Below are 17,063 nucleotides of genomic sequence, written 5' to 3'. Positions count from 1 at the left end.
ATTTACCCCCCTCCCCCCCAAAAAAAGGAACAAAAAAAATCTGGCCCCTATGTATACACCATGCAAGTCGTTGCTCATTCGAAAAGAAGAAACTCATATCTTGTGTGCTATACGCCTCTTATGTTGGGCGGTTAATTGCATTGCAAGCGGTGTGACCATGTTTTTTCCGTACGCTGTAAGGTATAGGAAGCCTTCTTTTTCATCTGAAAAAATAAGCCGCGTTTTTTCTTCTCTCTTGGGTCAGTTGGCAGCACTGTCACGTGGAATTTCAGGTTAGTTTGCCGGTGAATACTGTATGCCTTTGTAGAACAAATTTGTTGTTACTGCTGCTATAAATTTTCCCAGCATCCTGAAGTTACATTTTAAAGACAGGCACTGTCGCGCTAGTCAGGGGGGAGGGTGGGATAGAATATTCCAGACACAGAAAAATGTGGTGCAATAAAAATAATTAAGCACTGTAAAAGTTAAGCTTATGTCAAATATTTTTACGAATGTTTGTGTGCACATTCACATGCACCCCTTTCTTTGTGAAGACATTACATTTCGAATGTTTAATGGCTTGCAATTGTGAAGATAATATATGCATTGTTGCAACAAGACGTTTCTACTATGGCAGCGTCTAATAAAACATAAGACTACTGTTTTACTGCTGTGGCGCAGTGCCATTATTTCACACACACACAAAAACTGCATGAGGGTTCAAGAGTTTTCATTCTCTTGAAAAAGACAGTTTGGGCACGAGTAAAATATCGTCTGCCCTTCATCGGCAGATCTCGTCTGCAACGTCGCGTACGTCATACCTTCGTGACCACACCGCGAACACTTGCGATCTACGAGAGGTCCTGCCGTCTTAACGGTCGACATTCCTGTCGCTTTTCTCAACGCTTGTTCACGGTCGTTGAAGATGATTGTGGACACAGTCGTCAAGCCGTCGAAACCCCTTACGTCCAGGCGCTTGTGACAAACTTTGCAGACGACGAAGTCTTGAAGGCCCGGCAAAGGTAAAATGGCCCCGCAGTCGCTGCAGAAGTCGACTTCGGAAGTAAAAAGGCTACTTTCCTCCATAATGCTCAGCAATTTCGTTCACCGTATGTTTATTTAGAAGCACGCAAGTGACAAACAACGTGTACAATGTAGCACGAATGTGAAAGCGGTATGGTATGATGACGTCATTGCGACGGTTGTGCCACTGGTGTGCATTTTAGAGGAACCTGTACTGAAAATTTTGGTGGAACCCCTTTTTTTGATAGCAACACAGACAACGAAAAAAATACGGAATCAAGCAATAACGTTATATAGTTAAGGAACGTACTGCTGAAACTATGAAAGGTCTAAAATAGCGCACATCAACGTTACGACTTACAAAATATACTCATATTAAAATGATATATCTAGAAAATTTTGCATATTAGTGACCAAAATCGTATAATACCAGTTAAGTTTACACCGCCAAAATATTACTGGCTACAACGCGTCGGCCGAAACAGCATTAGCTTGTGACCAACATGACCGAGGACACGACAGATCATGAAAATTCTAACGATTCCCCGGTATGAAACTTTCCTCCTTCCTATTTTTTGAGTTCTTTCGAAACTTAAAGTGCTAAAGGATCTAGAATAGCGCAGATTACACGTCCGAGCAAACACAGCAGGCTTCAATTTATTCTGAAAGAATGACGCACCAACACGGCCATTTTGGTTTTCAAATCCGCTTCGAGGCGCCACTCTCGTTTGTTTACGGCGTAAAAGATGCACGTGTTCACAATACACGTGGTCCTTCACCGTGATTAGTGAATAAAGCGATTGATTAATGTCTGTTTTTGCAATAACAGTTATATTGGGCGAGTTGGAGAGACCCTGTTCTTCGAGGGTTGCTGGGTTACGCAAAACTGTTCTGTAATTCTCCAGCATTTCATCAAATAATAGATTTTGAACAAACGCTCACTTTATAATTTTCATTTGCAGCCAAAAGTCGTAGAAGGATGCCGGATGCCAGTTCGGATGAGAAACACCAACGACTGGCGTATGCTTACTAAGTTTCGATTTCATCGATATTTGTTAATCATAACGTAACGTGATTTACCTAGTCCAAATTCAGTTGCAGAGTCACCCGATAAAACGGGACAATTTGTTCTTTACAGCACTGGCAGAAATATTAAGTATAAAAGATCTAGGTGACGGCCAGTTCCTGTACTACATCCACTTCATTGATTGTAAGTTGTTTCTCTGTTAATGGTAACTAGTTGTGTTTTTGTGCATATTTAAAACGTGAAAGTGTGTCTTTACCAAGATGGGGATGAAAAACACCGACACAGAGGAAAAAAGGCTTTTCTGTGTGTTCCTCTGTATTAGCGTTTTCGTTTCTATTATGGTTCACCAGTTATCCTGCAGTTTATATTGTTTTCCTATGTCCTTGCGAAGTTACGTTACACATTTCTATTTTGTGTTGTGTGACCACACATAGTTTGAAAAACAACAGAGAGTGAAAAAAACTGAGACTCTCAGGCTCAGAGGCTAACACTGCACAGGCCGCCACACGCTTGCTCATTACAGTTAAGTCTGATGGCAAGTGTACGCGCTCATGACACCTGAAAGTGGTATTTCAACAGCACGCACACTAATGTGCTACGAGTAAGAGATATGAGGGGAATCGCTGTACTTTACAAAACGTTTGCATGCCACTCACAAGAGAAGCGCGAGGTCTCAGAAATAATTGTCAGGTCGACCGCCTCCTCAGACAACAAGCGACTCGACGAATGGGTTACGGCCGACAGACTAGACCTGAAGAAGATCCAACAACCCCGGAAGGAGAACAAGACACCCTTGAAAGATGTCCGCAATGGATCCCGGCCCTGTTCGCCAGACCCCGCCCTGCTCCTGGCAGGAAGTGTGAGTTGTGGCTACTCCCCCCACACGGTGGCGCTGGTTAGTAACTAGATATTTCCCTGCCAGTCCGACAGCTGGTCCCAGCAGAAGTCGCCTGCGGATGCAAAAGGAGCGCTCAAGGAGGTAACAGAATAATCTACTCGTCTGTTTTTGGCATTTTTATTTCAATATATTTCAATATTATATATATATATCAATATCAATAATATATTTCAATATACACATTTTTATTTCAATATAAATCGACCCATTCTTATGTGACTCGAGAACCTTTTCGGTTCGATCAGCTTATGTTCAAACAGGTAGGATTTGATAATGTTTACCAGTAGTAACTTTTACTGATTGATACATTATTTGTTTTTAAAAAAATCCCTCAGTACTGGGCCAGACACGACGCAAGACATACACCCGGCATCAACCAAGACGTTTGCCTTAGATACTACAAGTAGTAATTTTTGCGAATGCTATTTTACCGCGAAATGAAGGTCCTGCGAATTCTTCTTCACATGTACCTCCGTCCGAATTCGCAAATTATTAAGACCACGAAATTAACCATTTATTAAATTAAATTATTAAAATAAATTAAATTAGTTAATTAATTAAAAATTAAATGAAATTAACCATTATCTCCTTGTTTATTTTCGCTTTCCTACAACAGGTTCTTCTAGAAGAATCCTAATCTGCTACCGTATGTTGTAACAATAAAGGGGGAAAAAAGAACAAACCTTTTTCAGATAGTGTCCGGAAGGTGCACTGTGTTTTGTCCCCTTTCTCCCCCTTATCATTCTGGCGTAGAGCACTGCACGGGCCGACTTTTTCGGGCCCGACCCGGCCCGGGCGCATCGAAAAATGGCCCGGGCCGGCCCGGGCCCGGACCTTCATATTTTTATGCGGCCCGGCCCGGTGACCCAGTGACTAGAGCCCGGCCCGGCGTCTAAGCAAATAGAGCCCGGCCCGACCCGGCGAGTAGATCCCGGCCTAGTATTTCCAGCCGCAACGTACGCGTTTCTGGCGATTATCAAACAAATTTATAAGTAAATTTATAAGGAGAGAAGACAAACATACAAGTGATGGCGGTTTAACACCGTAACCGCACGAGACCAAATTAAATCCAGAACGCACGGGGCGTTATCGTTACACTGTCAAGATTTTGCGGAGATAGAGCATGCTGTCGACAAACTGCTTCTCCCAGTCCCTATCCCTCTCACCAAGCTTTGCCAAAGTGATTGTGAAATATGTGAGGAGTGAGGAGCAATGTAAAGTGGCTTGGAGAATGTTCTAGAGGGTCGAATCATATGCATAATGCAGTACCCTTTGCTTGTCTTTGCAAAATATGCACAGGAATGACGCAAGCGCATGATGATATGAACTAATGCATCTCCAATGTGTGGAATTAGCTGCGTGGCCCGGCCGGGCCTGACTCTCGGGAACATATTTGTCGGCCCGGGCCCGGCCCGGCCCGGCCCGCGGTGGTGGCGTATTTTAACGGCCCGGCCCGGCCCGTGGTGCTGGCGTATTTTGTCGGCCCGGGCTCGGCCCGGCCCGGAGCACACAGCCAATAACAAGCCCGGGTCGGGGGCCCGTGCCCGTGCAGTGCTCTATTCTGGCGTCTTGACATAATATAGTCAACCCATTCCTTTACCTCTACACAGAATCTCTGTGTTTTTGAAATCCGGTTTCTATTACGGACGGTTTCTGAAGTGTGTCGTCCCTGTTCTATAGCATTTAAATGCAGGTAGGATTTTGTAGTTTCCTATTTATTGCCTGTTTTTTTTTGTCATAAAATTTGGAGCTGTCATTGCAAAATTTTAGATGACAGCTCCACATATCTGGGAGTTAGAAGGTACTGAATAGGCTGTCATGTCCACTCCCCAAGCCCCAAACCAAAGGCAGTAATTCAGGTGTGATCGTATTAAAGTACTATATATTATTCTAATGATTCTTGGGGTGAGTATCTATGCAATGCACATAACCTGCAGCTCAGACACCTAGTGGATGGAAGCAGAAGTACTTGTGGCGACAAGTCGGAACAGTTCGTCCGCAACACTGTGGGAGATCAAAATACCGCCATTTTTTAACGCGTACATTCCAAGTAGAGTATATAACGTTATCATTTTGCCGAAGCATTTCAGTTGTAGATAGTGTTGGCGGTTCTTTATTTGCGGTTTTTCCCGTCTTTGCATTGTCCCGTTTCGTTAAGACACCGGCAGTGGTCACCGTCACGGAGACCTGGGCGGAAAAATCGCCAGGTGATGCCTCTACGAGAGAGGTAAAATATGATTGTTACACTTTTCTTTGGTTTGCCTAGCTTGCTTTGTTGCTTATGTTGGAAAAAATGTAGTAGAATTATGCGATTGGCTCTGCTGAGTGGTTTGGTTGTGTTGATTAAATTGGCTTAGACGACTCAATCAGCTTTGCTTACACGGTTAGCTGTGTTCATTACCGTGCACTCACACGAGCGGCATTCCCCGGAATACTCCAGCGGAAGATGTGAAAAACGTCGCGTCTTCATGTGCCCTGCTAACCCCCTGTACACCCCTGCGACACAGCCACATAATCTCCGTAGCAGACGACAGGAAAAGGCGCTGACAGCGTCGTCTGCTAAGAGCGCAATATGCCATTCCCGATATTCCGGCACCACGTGAATGCTCAACAAGACGCGGGGAGGAACTTTGGCTCCGTGAGCAGTTTTTTTTGCGTTTTCTTCCACTAGAATCTTCCGTTAGGATGTCGCACGTGTGAACGCAGGGTTAAATTGGCCCTGTTGAGTAGTTTGCTTCTGTTGATCGGATTACGGTGTTGATAAAATCGGGGCTGTTTCATTTCTGCTGATTACAGTGGGACCTTTGTTTAGATTGGCTCCATTGATAAAACGACGCTGATAAGATCAGTGCGGCTGAATAAATCAACTTTGTTGAGCAAATTGGCTCTCTTCCTGCGGGGCTGCATTTGTGGTTTCCCCACGTTGATCCTGCCTAGATAGAGATAGTTATAGTAGTTTGTGCCGAACATATTACTACGGGGGCAGATCTAGAGAGGGGGCAACAGTCCTTCTCCCCGAATGAATGCAAAAATTGAAATCAGCAATTCTGGGGTGGTGTACGTCCGTGACGAGCTTCAGGTCATTTTGCGTGTTGTCGTCTGTTTCAAGAATTCTGGAGCAGACGTATGGAGCAGCCAAAAGTCTAGGACACCCGAAGTGAGGGAAGCCATCAAGGAGGTGCGTTTTGTTGTTCACTGCCTTGTTTGTGGTTGTACTCTCGATAATGGGTAACAAAATTTGGCATTATTTTAGTTAACTGCACATTTCTGTTCTCTAGGTTGCATTTAGCGGCATTTTAATTTGGCTTTTCGCATAATTTTTTTTCAAGTTTCACAGTAACTTGTCTAGATGCCGCTTGGCTGTACATGTTCATAGCGCAGACTCTAAAACATTCTTGAAATGGAGAAGCGTCGAATTTTTTTCTTTGTATTTTTTAAGCATTATTTCATGCATTCTTTCTGTTGTGTCCTTCTAAAGACTCACAAAGGTTTCTATTTAGACATCATACGCATTATACGATTATGACACTGAAACCATCTTGTGAGCGTTAGTGGCACAAGCGTTAACATGTTGCAGAAGCGAAGAAGAATATATATATATATATATTTTTTTTTTTTTACCACTAGGTGTCAGTCCCGTCGCCAGCAAAAAATGGCGCCCCTCCGAAAAAGGTTGCTGGGAGGAAACGGAAGTTTCCGGCTGCGGACGAGGTGGGTCTCTTCTGGCCTCCATCTGTGCTGCGTTGCAAACCAACCGCGTAATCCTTGATCTTTTTTTCCGTTATCGTAATCTAATCTGCGTGTCCGTCGGACAGCAGGACTCCCAGGACTCAGTTCCCTGCCCTCGACCCACTGGGAGCATGGTGGCGCACCACGACGACATTGTCACGCGGATGAAGAACATCGAGATGATAGAGCTCGGACACAATCGGATCCGCCCGTGGTACTTCTCTCCGTACCCACAGGTCAGTGCCGGGTCATCCGAGATGCGGGTTAGGAAGATGCTCGGGGTGTCCAAAGTATTCCACATTCCTCGCGCGCTGTAAGAAACAGCTGTGAGTAGGTTACTGAAAAAGAAAGTAACTTAAGTTAGAGTTACAGCTAGATGGTGAAAGTGGTCACTGAGTTACAATTAGTTTCTTTTTTTTGTGTGTGTGTGGCTTACCTCATAGCTACCATTTAAAAAAAATGGACCAATTTGCTTGGCATGGTGGTCAGGAGGTCCGGCTGGGCTGTGTGAGGTTTTCCCCGGGTTTTCCGGCAGTCTTTCCAGACAAATGTCGGCACAGTTCCCCCTGAAGTTGGCCCAGGACGCATACTAACTCCCCTGTCCCCCACCCTGTCCCGCTGTCCTTTATGCAGCTGTCCACCGTGTTTGCGGCGCTAACGCAAAAATAATAAAAAGTGGAATCTGAGCGAATGCAACAATTTAATGATACTTTCACTAAAAGTGATGGCTAGTTCCAGTTACTTATACCTAGGGCCCCGTGTTTTTTCGGGTAAAACCAGTTTTTACCCCTGATTTGCACCATCGTCACTCAGGGTAAATTAAAATAAAGTTTGATAACATTGCTAAACATTAGTTCCATGTTAAGACAAATTTTTATTAAACAAAAAAAAATCACCCGAATACACCCGAATTCCTGATGACAGAATATGCCGTAACGGGATTTAACCCGAATACACCCGAATTTTCAAACTAAAAATATCACCCGATATGTACCCCCCGAATTTGGCCAAAAATAAAACCCGAAAAAGTCGGGCCCTATGTATATATATATATATATATATATATATCTGAGAAAACTGTGTATTTTCTGAAATCTTACAAATTTCACTTATCTCTCGTGTATTTGCCTTTCAGGAGCTAGTCAATTCTTGTATTTATCTCTGCGAATTCTGCCTAAAGTTTACAAAGTCACGGACGTGCCTCGGGAGACATCTGGTGAGAGATACTTGTACATAAATAAATAAAATAATAAATAATATTGTAGTGTTCTCGTTATCCGATGAGTTCACCGTGTCGCTTTCCACCCTGTTGCTGATTGGTGCCTTTAATGATATACCCTCGGCTACATGTCTGTTCATTGTTACTGAGTTTTCAGAGAGCAGAAATACGTAAATACGCGATCTCGTTGACGTCTTACAGAGAAAATGCAACGTGAGGCATCCTCCCGGCAACGAGATCTATCGCAAAGGGACGTATTCCTTCTTTGAAATCGACGGCCGAAAAAACAAGGTTCGTTTTTTATCTCTTGCAGCAGATATTGCGTGGGTATGAAGGTGGTGACGTTAAGTACTGTGTTTTAAGAGAGAAAAAAAGAGGGGGGTGCAGCTGGCATTCGTACTTCGTGAATAGAGCCTGAAGTTTTCGAGAAATATTTTTTTTATAAATTAAATTTAAAAAAAATATTTTTATAAATTTTTATAAAAATTGGGTAAATAAACATGTGCTCTAAATTCATGCAAATTTGGGTGGAAAAACTTCCAGGACAGTTCATACTTCATGAATAGAGCCTGAAGTTTTCGGGAAATATTGTTTTATAAATTTGGGGAGTAAAAATTGGGTAAATAAACATGTGCTCTAAATTCGTGCTAATTCGGGTGGGAAAACTTCCGGTACGCTAAATTTGGGGAGAAATCAGGCTCAGTTACTCAAACTAGTAACTGAACTGGTTCGGTACAAATGGTGATGTAACTGCGATTGCTGCCAAACAAGTTTCACCCTAAACAGGCACCCTAAACAGGTTTCACCCTAAAGAGGCAACCTTCAGTTCGGGGTGCAAATTCTCTGTTCATGAGGTCGACACTTTGTCATGTTCACACTTGATGAAGTTCATAATCTTCATACCTCACAGACTTAATACCACGTCACAAAGCTTGTACTTTGTAAGGTTCATACTTCATAGAGCAAATACCTGCTGTCGTGAACATTAAACTTTTTTTCATAAAAAAGACGTTCTTTCGTTCATGTGGTGTCAAATTCATAGGACTGCTGTAGCCACTGTTGCTGAGTGTAAATAGTGAAAATTTTTGGTGAAATAGTGATAGTGATTGTGATAGTGATAGTGATAGAGTGAAATTTGATAGTGAAAGTGTACATTGGAACTGTCACGAATAGCTTTATGTGCCTTTGTGTTGCTTTTGAAATTTACCTTTGAACGAAGTGAATTTAGAATGCGTTTTGTTTCTTGTGCATGACTACAGATCTATGCTCAAAACTTGTGCCTGCTGGCCAAGTGCTTCTTGGATCACAAGACGCTGTACTATGACACAGACCCGTTTCTTTTCTACGTCATGACCGAGGTCGACATCAGGGGGTACCACCTCGTTGGGTACTTTTCAAAGGTACCATGTGCTTCCAACTTTTCAAGTGACAATTTGTTGTGATACAGAGATGTGTACCATTCTGATACTCTACTAACACTGGTGCCATAATGTAATATACTTAGGATCTGGCTTTTTCGGGTTAAACGCCTTTCCCAGACTTGAGGTGGGGGGCACCTGATAGGTCATTGGAATTCGGGGAGAAGTCTGGTTAACCCAAATTTGTCCAAAACCGGTTCGGGAGGAATCTGGTTTAACCTGATAGTGTCAGACCCTGCACTATACTGTGCTTCTGACATCACTGTCATACGTACTGTATTTAGCCAATGATACCTGTATCATGCCATACTGTACTGCTGGCACTGTGTTGTATTGTACTGTACTGTACTATTGATACCAGTATCATACTGTAATATACCTGTACAATACTACTGTTGGTATCGGTACCATACACTGTTGCTTACAGAGTGCACTGTACTGTTTACACAGTACTTTACGACTAAACCAGCAGCGTGTTGTAGTTACTGCACTGTACTATAGCTGCCTCAATGATACTGTAATTTACTGTGCTGCTCTACTGATACGGATATCATACTTTTAATGTAACATCCATACTGGTACTCAACCCTTGTGTGCTCTCCGTTTCTCTCCGTTTCCAGGAAAAAGAATCGACGGAAGACTACAATGTTGCCTGCATTCTAACCCTGCCACCGTTTCAGCGGAAGGGCTTCGGAAAACTTCTAATAGAATTCAGTGGGTGGAATTTCAACCGCAGTTCCATTTTCTGCTCTCGAAATACGTGTGGAACATCTTTGAGGGTGACAGGCATGAACTTTTCTGCATAGGTTATGAGCTGTCGAAATTTGAGGGCAAAACGGGTTCCCCCGAGAAGCCCCTGTCCGATTTGGGCCTCCTCTCCTACCGGTCGTACTGGTCAGAGACCATCTTGGAGATCATGATCAACATGGCTCCCACAGAACCCGGGGAAAAGCCTCAGATCACCATCCAGTGAGTCACATGCAACTTGTCTGGCCACGGCGCGACGTGTACTTTACGGGAACACTTAACGTTTTTTTTTGTGCATAAGCTGTTGCGGTAATTATAGGCACAATCAAAAGATACTCGCGACCTACACTGTGCGACTGCTAAGAAGATTAGTCTGGTTTTATTTGCATAGAGTGCGCCACCTTTTTCTAAAATCTTGGTTAGCTGGGACCTGCTAGATTATAATTAGAGCCTAAAGTTTTCGGGAAATATTTTTTCCTACATTCGGGGGTAAAAATCGGGTAAATAAACACGTGCACTAAATTCATGCAAATTCGGGTGAAAAAAACTTCCAGTACGCTAAATTCGGGGAGAAATCGGGCTCAGTTATTCAAACTAACTGTAGCGGTTTGGTACAAACGGTGATGTAACTGCATTTTTCTGCCAAACAAGTAAGTTAGTGCATTCCAACAGACATCCCAGTGAGGGCAATTTGCCGGGTAAAAATCGGGTTTCACCCTAAAGAGGCAACCTTCAATTCGGGGTGCAAATTCCGGGAAGAATCGGGTAAAACCCTATAACTTCAGGCTCTAATTATAATGACCATGTCATAGGCAACGCTTCACAACACCACATTTGGAAGTTGGAGGTGGCGCCACTCGTCGGCCCAGTTATGGCTTCCTCAATTTCTGCAATACTTCGTACTTCAGCTTACCTTAGTATTTTTGTACAAGCGGTGAATCTCCCACGGGAGATGCTTCATTTTAAAGTTGACTATCGTCGTCATTCTACACGTTTTCATGGGAACCGTTGCTGTCGTCTGCTACGCTAGTAGCACGTCCGCTTCTGCGCGTTCAAAATTCAAATTTCCGTCGTCCAATCACGATGTAGATGTCGCGGGCTGATGAGTAGCGCCCTTAGCGGATCGTGTGGACGGGCTCCTGATTATGACATGGTCGTTATAATCTAGTAGGTAGGTCTTGCGTCTGACATGAACTGACATGATCTGAAACTGTAATGAAAGTGCTCAGAACTTTGAGTCCACTTTGATGCCACGTATAATCGTTATTTGTTCAAATAGAATATGTATGCCTCGTCTGAATCACCCTCTAGTTCTTACCGATAGCTGACCCGAGTATTTCGCTTTGAAGCGATACGTGTCGAAGCAAATTTTTCCTCGTTTTTGCACGTGCACTGCCTGCGGAATATTCAGGCGCTGATGTTGGGGGGTCTCGCGTGTACTTGCAGCGAAATCAGCGAACTGACGAGCATCAAGAAGGAGGACGTGATCTCGACGTTACAGTACTTGAACCTCATCAACTACTACAAGGGCCAGTACATCATCACCCTGACGAGGGAAGTGGTAGAGGCGTACGAGCGGGCGGCGCGCAAGCGACCCATCCGCATCGATCCCAAGTGCCTCCATTGGACACCCAAGGACTGGTCCAAGCGGGGAAAGTGACACACTCAAGGTGAACGATTTTGTGGGCCAACACGCAGTGATACAGTAGAGCCTCGTTTCAGTAACTCTGCTTGTAGTAAAACTCCGCTTATAGTAAAAGAAAACTGCAGTCCCGGCTGAATTCCCATAGACCCGGTGGTCTAATTTTCTGATATAGTAAACAGAAAAATTTCAGGGTACCGCCAATAGAGTCAAACTCCTTTACAACGAAACTCAGGGGACAGCAAAAAAAAAATCGCAGTAAAGGTATTTTCGTTACAAAGGATGTCCATTACTGGACCTATAGGGCTCCAGCGGGACCGCAAAAAAATTTGCTGTAGTGGTATTTTTGTTAAAAAGGTGTTCGCTATAAAGGAGTTTGACTGTACTAAAGAACGGACATTTAGAATGTGGGTTTGCGTCAGATCCTGCCATCTTGTCATGGCGATGACGCTGGGGATGTTGCTTGCCGCTTGTGTGTTCTTTTTTTTTTGGTGGCGTGTGGCGATGCGACACAGTGGCGCTGAGGTCGCGAATATCCGCATCACGTCATGAGCAACAACATGATGTCATGTGAGCATTGGACATGCTTAGGGGAGCAATAAATGTGGCAGGTGCCAATCATCGGCATTATGCCCACCTGACCAGCTTGGAGAACCTTTTTGCACGGTACAAACTTGCCAGTTCCCAAATCAATAATCAGTTATTTTAATCTCTTGTAAGTGCCAAGTAAACCTTTTGTTCAGTTTCTGCACCTTTTTGCACCCTTTTAGGGTATCTTTAAGATGCTCCTGATATAGTAAAACTCACGATATAATAAACCGATGACTTAGTCCTGACCAGTTTACTACAGAGGGTTACTACTTCGCAGGAACTCGGCAGTTCCTATGAAAAGATGACTACGTCAGGTATTCTAGGCGTTTTCATAGGAGCTGTTGCTGTCGTCTGCAACGGTAGTCGTACGTCTGCTTCTGCGCATTCAAATTTCCATTGTCCAATCACGATGTAGATCTCGCGGGCCGATGAGCAGCACCCCTAGCGGATCGTACGGACGGGCTCATCATAGGGGTCGCCAATTATGACATGGTCGTTATAATCTAGTACGTCGTGCTCGTGACGTAGAGTGATGCAGTTCAAGCAGATATAAGCGTCATGTTAACTGAGAAGAAAGAAACAAAGAAAAATGGCACGGGGACTTCCCTACGTCACACGAGGATCGTGTCGGCATTTTGCGGCTGCCGTCTCTGACTGTCTTTGTGAATGTGATTGCGCAGTTATAATATGCCACAAAGCGAAAAATATTTTGCGTAGTGGCTAATGATGGCCAGTTTGAATGAAACGAGGCTTGAGCCACGTTAAATGTCACCTCGTTGCTCCTTTAGTGTCTATAAAAACGTGATTTTATTGGATCAGTGCTCCACTGCGCCTAGCCAACACCACCTAGATACAGAAAGCCTATGTGCTCATCGATGTAACGTAACAATTAAGAGTCAACCAGTCGGGATCATGTTTTCAACGGCCGTAGCCAATCACAAACCTACTTTCAGCAGTCGTGGCCAATGGGGAAGAACCACCGTTGCGATTGAACGTCCCGGCATACTAAATGGGAAAACTTGGAAAGAAAGCGCAAAACAGTCTCAGTCTTTCTCAAAAGTGATTTTCTGGAGAGCGTCTCGCACCTTTTGTAAAAATATTTAGGGCTGCAGGTTCCAGATGAGCCGCAATCATTTGCGGATTCTCGAATTCGCAGAACGGTGAATCGCACTAGCAGACGACTTCTGACTCCTGATTGAAAGATGGGGAGGAGGCAAATGCGCAGACTTTCTCTGTCTAGGTGGTGTTGGCCTAGCACTGTTACGTAGTCACTTGAGGGAGCAAGTGTAGGAACATTGGTGTCAGGTGTGGAGAATGTCACGAGCGCTGACCACTCTTCCTCTTATCTCAATCCCCTTTTCAGAATACGATTCTTCTGTGCTTTCTGCGTTTTCGGCCCAGCCCCTTCCGCCGCGCTGGATCCCTTCCCGGTTTGGACCACGGAACACTTGTTTGGACCGCCTGGACACCATCCGACTTCGGAGCTCTACTAGGTCTATTGACGTCTCTTTAAGAAGTAGATTTCCCGTCTTGCGCGTAATACTGCTGTTATGAGCACAAATACAAAAAAAAAAACGGAAAAATATTGGAAAAGGTAAAAAGAAGAGCCGCGTTTTGTTTAGTCAGCGGACTACCGCTCATTAGACGACTACTTATTATTACCTACTAGACGGCATAGCATAAAGCTTCACTATGTGGTGCGCATGCTTGTCAAAGATCATCTCGGCTCAAGAATGTGGCTACTTCCGCCGCGGATTCCTTGATGTTGTAGAAGTAGAAGATTGAAGATACAGAAATGTACCATACGTAAAGCCCCCAGGTTTCTGCGGTGGAAGATGAACATTTCCGTGAAGTTGGATCATCAAGGTGAAAAACCGGGCGTGTTGGTGTTGATCTTGCATGACGAACTAGGAACTTGGAACTAGGTACTTGGATCTACGAATCTGCGGGATTCCGCGGGTTAGAGAATGCAAACAAAAAATGCTGCAGTATTCTCCCAAGATTGCCTGCCGACTGGTCTCGTGCGCTTTTCCAGCCTTACGTAACTTTTCAGTGTGCAAAAGAAAATTAGACTCAACTCTGACAATTTCTCTCCGGGCATTCCTGCTGTAAAATTTCCCTCCGCCGCGGCACGATCAGCCGTGTAAGTGTCGGCAGTGTTGGTCACGTCAGGCATTGCAGTTGCGACCGATCGGGTTTAACTCACGAAAATGTCGCAGGTCGATTGGAATTCTTGCATAAATCTGCAGCATATCGAATGTTCGGCGAAAAACACACAATCGTGAGGGGAACAGCAGGTTCCGTGAGACATGGCCAACTTCACGAAATAAATTTCGCGGAACCTGCGGAAAGCTAGGGGCTGTAACCACATGCCATACCGAGCCGGTTGGTGATCCATCGCAAGTCCAGGGAACATCCGGTGTCGAACGTCTAAAAACCGCACACACAGACACAATACGAGCCACTTTGGTATTGAGGTCCTCATTTCTGCATTTCACGGCGTTTAATTTCCCTCCAAAGGTCAAGATCGGCACAAGGTGTCATTTTCTCCTTTAGTCCGAGCGGTTAAAAAATGGCAAATATGTATGCCATTCGAAATCCTCAGCTCAGGTACTTTTTCAAGAGCCACCGCAAACGAGGTTCCCGCTACTTGAGAGCCGCAACAAACCCAAAGATAACGACAATGTGGCTGCTCCTCCGCGGCAACTTTAGTTGAAAAGCTGTTGTCCGTTTGATGCTGCGGGTGGTGGATTTTCAGCAGCCATGTCATGTGTGGTGATGCGAGCAATTTGTCGCTAATATTAAAGGAGCAAATGTCAGAATTTGACTGTTGCAGCGTGCATGAAAACTGTACGTTATGAGGCGAAACAACAGTTTTCGCCGTTAGGTATTTCGGAACGGCTTCTTCCGCGACACCGCGGGATTCCACGTAGTACAATGTGATGCTTTGACGTGTTTTTTTCTCTCTCTCTCTTTTGGCAGCTAACAACCTCCGGTACTTAAACGTCGTAGGGCATAGGTCGTCTACGGACGTGTTCTATTTTTATTCCTGTGCATAAAAAAAATTTTAAAAAAAAGAACTTGCTTTATATTTAGTATGCAATAGCCTTGCCTTCTGGAAACCCTCAAGGTACAACAGCGTTAGAAAGAATACTCTAATCTAATCGTAGTGGCGACTCTTTCTTCGAGCTTCCCTGCGTGGCCGATTTTGTTTCTCCCTTCCCCTTTGTTATTGTAGTGCACGAGGAGATGTTAGTTAGTTCAATACAAAGCCAACTCCTCCTGGCAAACACGACATACCGTAATTTCACGAGTTTAGGTCAAAGAACTGCCGCCATTGATCAGGTCGGGAAAATACTTGCTCCATAAACATCAGATTATGTGTAGGGCCTGACTTTCTCGGGTTTTATTTTTGCCCAAATTCTGAGGGGTTAATATCGATTGATAATTTTCATTTGAAAATTCGGGTGTATTCGGGTTAAATCCCGTTATGGCAGATTCTGCCGTCAGGAATTCGGGTGATTTTTTTTTTTTGTTCAATAAAAATTTGTCTTAACATGGAACTAATGTTTAGCAATGTTATCAAACTTTATTGTAATGCACGCTTATGAGTGTGCCACGCGACCCGGATGTGTTTGGGTAGATTCGGGTTAAACCCGAATTTTACAGATTTCGTTCGGGAGGGTAAATATCGGGCGGATACGGGTTTAACCCTAAAAAGTCAGGCCCTAATTATGTGGTGTGTATGTCAATTGGTTTTATTAGAAATATCGATTTACTTTAACTATATTATGTCAACATCGATATCTTGTTTGGGGCTACAGAAAGCGACGTTACACTTTGTGCCACACTTTTTAGTTACATTGAGTCACTGCGTATTCGATTCTGCGGAGGGGTGCCGCGTTGTGTGGCCTCATGAGCCGTGCCCAGTGAGAGCATGTTGAGCCTGTCATGCTGCAAAACCATGAAAAAAAAACAAAAGAAAACGATGTACAAAAAATGCGTGATTATTTTAGGCGCAGCAAAGTCGATCTAAAAGACTCAGGAGCAAAGCTTTGATTCTCGTTTGTGAAATTGCGGCAATCCAACACATTCCAGGCATTCGTGCCATCTCATGTCGTCTGCTACTTCTAAGTTCTGCAACGTCAAAACTCTCTTGCTAAATGTCAGCATCACTTTGTAACTCAACTGCAAAGTACAAAGCAGCAAAATCACGCAAAACTGTCACTTATTTTGTTCTGTGCCAACAGGTTATCTGCATTGCTAACGTGCAAGGACTTTTGGTTGTGTCGTCGTCTGTTTTCACATCTCTGTGTCTTGTCATCATCATCTGTGTCTCGCAGCATGGTGTTTGGTGTGTGTGTATACTTTGACCAAAGAAGGAACCATGTAAATAATCTCGCACATCTTCCATTGTGAACGTGTATGTATTGTAAATTTGGGTGTATATATGGTTTTTGTATGCTCCGAGCAATGTGATAGGGTAATAAAATTTTGTAAATAAGGACGTCTCTCTGGTCTGGGTCAGTAACTTCAAAATGCAGCTTTTCCAGCAGAGATCTTCACAGGTGCTAGGTGGTCGAACATGTTTTCTTTGGGTTTCAGTATGTCGTATGAAAACTAAAAAAAGAAAAAAAAATGTGGGCTGGTTATCTTACGTGCCAATCTGCTCCCTATTATTATCATTTAAAAAAAGGAAAAAAATTGCGAAATGCAAAATTTCTTCGGTGTCCTTTTGCTTACATAGCAGATGGCGCTCGTGGCGCCGGAAGTTTACAGTTCGTCACTCC

General features: G+C 43.9%; 1 protein-coding gene across 1 annotated transcript; it reads left to right on the top strand.

Moving 5' to 3' along the window:
- The first annotated feature begins 1,468 nt into the window (after window positions 1-1,468).
- Window positions 1,469-16,780, top strand: LOC135397295 (histone acetyltransferase KAT5-like). Its single transcript, XM_064628764.1, has 16 exons — window positions 1,469-1,550; window positions 1,965-2,022; window positions 2,141-2,212; window positions 2,737-2,888; window positions 2,952-3,008; window positions 5,086-5,154; window positions 6,037-6,105; window positions 6,555-6,638; window positions 6,743-6,892; window positions 7,792-7,872; window positions 8,077-8,166; window positions 9,135-9,275; window positions 9,914-10,007; window positions 10,100-10,262; window positions 11,487-11,710; window positions 13,637-16,780. Exons 1-15 carry the CDS (start codon window positions 1,506-1,508, stop codon window positions 11,698-11,700), a joined length of 1,539 nt encoding a protein of 512 aa, XP_064484834.1. The 5' UTR covers window positions 1,469-1,505; the 3' UTR covers window positions 11,701-11,710; window positions 13,637-16,780.
- Window positions 16,781-17,063: the final 283 nt, after the last annotated feature.

This window comes from Ornithodoros turicata, chromosome 6, assembly GCF_037126465.1.
Source record: "Ornithodoros turicata isolate Travis chromosome 6, ASM3712646v1, whole genome shotgun sequence".
Taxonomy (NCBI): domain Eukaryota; kingdom Metazoa; phylum Arthropoda; class Arachnida; order Ixodida; family Argasidae; genus Ornithodoros; species Ornithodoros turicata.
The sequence above is the reverse complement of the archived record's forward strand: the minus strand, read 5'-3'. Positions and strand labels throughout refer to the sequence as shown.

Coding starts and splice junctions, on each gene's coding strand:
- LOC135397295 (XM_064628764.1), top strand. CDS start 1,506: ATGACCGAGGACACGACAGATCATGAAAATTCTAACGATTCCCCG. Junction 3,009..5,085: donor CAAAAGGAGCGCTCAAGGAG/GTAACAGAATAA, acceptor CGTTTCGTTAAG/ACACCGGCAGTGGTCACCGT. Junction 8,167..9,134: donor TCGACGGCCGAAAAAACAAG/GTTCGTTTTTTA, acceptor GCATGACTACAG/ATCTATGCTCAAAACTTGTG.